Genomic DNA, 4,273 nt, shown 5'->3' with positions numbered 1-4,273 from the left:
TTTCTCTGTTAAATTAGATATTCATAAGGCTTTTGGCCTTCGGTATCTAGAGATTTTTCAATTTCTAGGCTGGCTCAAAAAGGTTTTCCCAATATTTTTATTTCTTGGATTAAAGGTTGCATTGAAGATGTGCATTTCTTGATTATTCTTAAAGGTTATATGCATGGGTTTTTTAATTCTTCTTCGGGTCTAAGGCAAGGTTGCCGGTGTTCTCCTTATCTCTTATGTATTATTATGGATGCTCTTTCCAATATTTTGGATGATGGCTCTCTTACTGATTGCTTTGAGGGGATTAAGTCTGAAAATTACTCTCTGTCCCATCTTCTTTATGCGGGCGATTTGCTCATTTTTGGGAAAGGTACTTTAGAAAATGCTCGTAATCTTAATAAGATTTTGAGTTACTTCTCTTTGATTTCAGGTTTGTTTATTAATCCGGATAGAAGTTCTCTTATTATTTCTAAAAAATTTAATTTAGAAGCTACTATTAGCTTTATTCTTGGTATTAGAATATCTTTGTATCCTTTAAAATATTTGGGTTTACCTCTTTCTGGTAAGAATGTTAAAATTTCTGATTTTCATTCTCTTTTTAAGCGTATTACGGTTCTCTTAGAAGGTTGGAAAGCTAAATTGCTTTTTTTTCTTGTAGGGTTCAATTCTTTAATTTTACTATTTTTAATATTATTTCTTATTAGATTATAGGTATTGCTTGACCCAAATATTGTTTTAAAATCATTAGAAAGCTTGCTCTAATTTTCTGTTTCATGGTGATCAAATGAGTAAGAAGATTCATATTATTGTCTGGGATAAAATTTGTAAGCCTAGAGAAGTTGGTGGGCTTGCTATTTTTGATCCTGGAGCCCTCAATTTTTCTTATAACTGCTCTCTTATTTGAAGAATTATTAATGATATGGGACCTCTGGCTATTTGGATCAAATTTAAATATAATTCTTTTCTAAAACCTTGGTCGTCTTCTGTTTCCCGGTTCTGGAAAAATATTATTTCTACTGCAAGGGAAATTAAAAGTAAAATTCATTTTAATATTTTTCCCAATAGTACCCTTTCTTTATTTTGGGATCCTTGGTGTATGGGGATATCTATTCATGAGATTGCTATTGCTGAAAGGATTTGTTTGTATACTTATACTGGGAATTTTGGTGACTGGATTTTGCTTAACTGCTGGTCTTATCCTCACTTTTTGCTAGCGAAAATTAGTTATATTGTTTCTCATGTGGCTATTTCTGATTGTCAAGTTTCTAATATTTCTTGGAATAATGTTCTTATTCCTTCTTTTAAGATGTTTATAAAAGTTACAATGTTAATATCAATAAAGTGGATTGGTATAAGCTTATTTGACATAAGAGATATGCTTTGAGGTTCTCATGTTATGCTTGGTTGGCAATGTTGAAGGGGCTCAAAATGACAAGAAATTTGGTTAAGAGAAATCTGAACGTTTCTACTACTTGTATCCTTTATTTGAAAGATGATGAAAGTCATAATAATCTCTTTTTTGAGTGCGATTATTCTTTTAATATTATTTATAGTTTCTTACCTCATGTTAATTTTTCCATTTTTTAGGCCTAATTTGGAGCAATTTTTAGATTATATATTTTCTCTTAATATAAATTCTATTTTTAAGAATATATAATTATTTTTTATTTGTTGTTCTATTTACTTCATTTGGAAAGAGAGAAATGCGAGAATGTTTGAGAATGTTATTACTAATTTTGATATGCTACGCAAAAACTATTCTTTTTAATATTTTTGCTAGGATTGCTTCTTGGAAGTCTTATAATTCTATTATAAGTTTGTTGCATTAATTTTGGATTTGTTTTTCTGGGTTTCTTCTTATTTTCTCGTGGTGTTGTTTGCTTTATTTGTTTTAGTTGGTTTTGGCTATAATATAGGGTTTGGGCTACTCCTCTATAAATTTTTTGTTGTTTTTTCTTTCTTTGGCAACGAGGTTTCTCTTAAACCTTGGACTTTGTTTTGTTTAATTTTTTGGGCATTGTTACTTGCTTTTGTTTTTGTTTGTGCAGGGTGATTTTTTGGTCTCATTTTGTTGGAGCTGTTGGTCTATGCTGGTTGATTCTCTAGGATGTTGGGTGCCAGCTTGAAGATTGAATTCTGTTAGCTTCATTCTTAATTCTACTGGGGAGTTGGATTTTCTCTCTGCTCTCTTTGGTACTTCTTGAAAGCATTTGGGGTATATGTGATTGGAGGTTTAATTATATTTTCTATATTTGGTGGTACTTTCTCTTGTGGAGTATCTTGTATGGAGGTTATTTGATATTGCATCCTTTGTTCGGGATTACCTTTTCTTTATGGGGTTGTTCGTTATTCTTAATTTGTTGTATAGAAGCTTTGCTTCTTTTTTTCTGCCCTTAAGGAGTTTTTTCTTTTTTCTAGTTTAATTTTTTTGTGTGAATTTGTAAGTTTTTCTTTGTTTTTTCTTACTATTCATTTGTAATTTTTTATTTTTGGAATGAAATTAGGCATTTTTGCCCCTGTTTTTCTCAAAAAAAAAAAAAAAAAAAAAACTGACATCATTTATAATTTGTTCTTCATTTATTTTTATTTCCGGCTAAAAAAAGAAAATCACTATAAAAATTTATCCTTTACATTAAACCTCAGATCCAGTTAGGAAGATCTGAGCACAGCAGGAGATTAATAATTTGCAAGTTAAAATAATATCACGAATCCTCGCTTTCAGCACCCTCCTCCATGTTGCAAGCTATCGAGATATTCATCTGCTGCCACTAGATATATTCTAACATTGTCCGTACGCTAGAAACTGTTCTACCAACTCATCCTAATCGCTTCTTCGTTGTCATCTTTCTTCTCTGCTTTAAATCTTCAGCTTCAATCTACTGAGAGTACACGTAACAGAGAGAGAGAGGTAAAAATAGATGAAGCTACTCTGCGATGTTTGCGGCGCCGACGAGGCCGCCTTGTTGTGCTGCGCCGACGAAGCTGCCCTCTGCTACTGCTGCGACCGCCGGGTCCACCGTGCAACCAAGCTTGCCGGCAAACACCCCCGCTTCTCCCTCCTCCCCTACACTCAAACACACCCTCTCTGCGATATTTGTCAGGTCAGCGAAACTTGTCTACTTCAACAAACTTTATAAAGTTAGCTTATGGTGTTTTTGTGATTGGTGTGGTATAGGAAAAGCGGGGGATTGTGTTCTGCACGGAGGATAGAGCCATACTCTGCCACGAATGCGACTCTCCCATTCACGCCGCAAATGGCCTTACAATGAAGCACAGCCGTTTCATCCTCACAGGCATTGGCCTCTCCTCCGCCTCTATTACAGCATCCTCGCATTCGTCAGAGCAAAGCATCAATAAAAAGAAAGTCTCCCACTCCCAGCTTTTCTCGTCGCCCACGGTTGAGTGCAGCAGTACCAGTAGCATCTCCGATTACCTGATTAAAATGCTGCCTGGCTATCAGGTTGAGGAGTTTCTACTCGATGACTCCATGAATTACACTGCCGGCGATGTCTTCTATCAGGTGTGTGTTCATCCGTATTTACGTTATGAATATAATAATAATAATAATAATAATAATATAACGCAAAAAATGCACAATAATATAAATTCTCAAATAAGAGGATTGTTTTTATTTTTCTCTTGATTCTTCCTGTTGCGTCCTGGAATATCTCCATGAATTACACTGCCGGCGATGTCTTCTATCAGGTGTGTGTTCATCCGTATTTACGTTATGAATATAATAATAATAATAATAATAATAATATAACGCAAAAAATGCACAATAATATAAATTCTCAAATAAGAGGATTGTTTTTATTTTTCTCTTGATTCTTCCTGTTGCGTCCTGGAATATTCGCGGCGGTAGAGAAATATATAATTTAACGTCTTAGCGTTGTACGAAGATCCAGCACACAATCAGATAAGTGAGAGGGTGTAGCGTTCAGAAGAAACACCAAAGTTTTTACGTGGAAAACCCCTGAAAAAGAGAGAAAAACCACGGGGCCTGGCCCGGTTTGAATGAATCCACTAGTATTTGTAGTCGATTACAAATGAGGCCCTTCCTTAGGAGAAGGCCTTGGATTGATGTAGCAAATGTACATCATATAGATTGCATTACATGGTAAGAGTTACATATACAAGTTTGTTTGGCCTGAAGGACCGTAGTCGGCAGGAGACCGTGGTCGGCAGGAGACCGTGGTCGGCAGGAGACCGTGGTCGGCAGGAGACCGTGGTCGGCAGGAGACCGTGGTCGGCAGGAGACCGTGGTCGGCAGGAGACCGTGGTC

At 35.6% G+C, this 4,273-nt stretch overlaps 1 protein-coding gene across 1 annotated transcript in view; it reads left to right on the top strand.

The window, feature by feature from the left end:
* Positions 1-2,906: 2,906 nt before the first annotated feature.
* Positions 2,907-4,273, top strand: part of LOC110102492 (B-box zinc finger protein 20-like) — a 9,458-nt gene continuing 8,091 nt past the window's right edge. Inside the window, exons 1-2 of the mRNA XM_028700253.1 lie at positions 2,907-3,089; positions 3,164-3,508. Coding sequence (XP_028556086.1) covers positions 2,907-3,089; positions 3,164-3,508 — 528 coding nt within the window. The remainder of the gene's footprint in view (positions 3,090-3,163; positions 3,509-4,273) is intronic.

This window comes from Dendrobium catenatum, unplaced genomic scaffold, assembly GCF_001605985.2.
Source record: "Dendrobium catenatum unplaced genomic scaffold, ASM160598v2 fragScaff_scaffold_1479, whole genome shotgun sequence".
NCBI classification, from domain to species: domain Eukaryota; kingdom Viridiplantae; phylum Streptophyta; class Magnoliopsida; order Asparagales; family Orchidaceae; genus Dendrobium; species Dendrobium catenatum.
The sequence above is the reverse complement of the archived record's forward strand: the minus strand, read 5'-3'. Positions and strand labels throughout refer to the sequence as shown.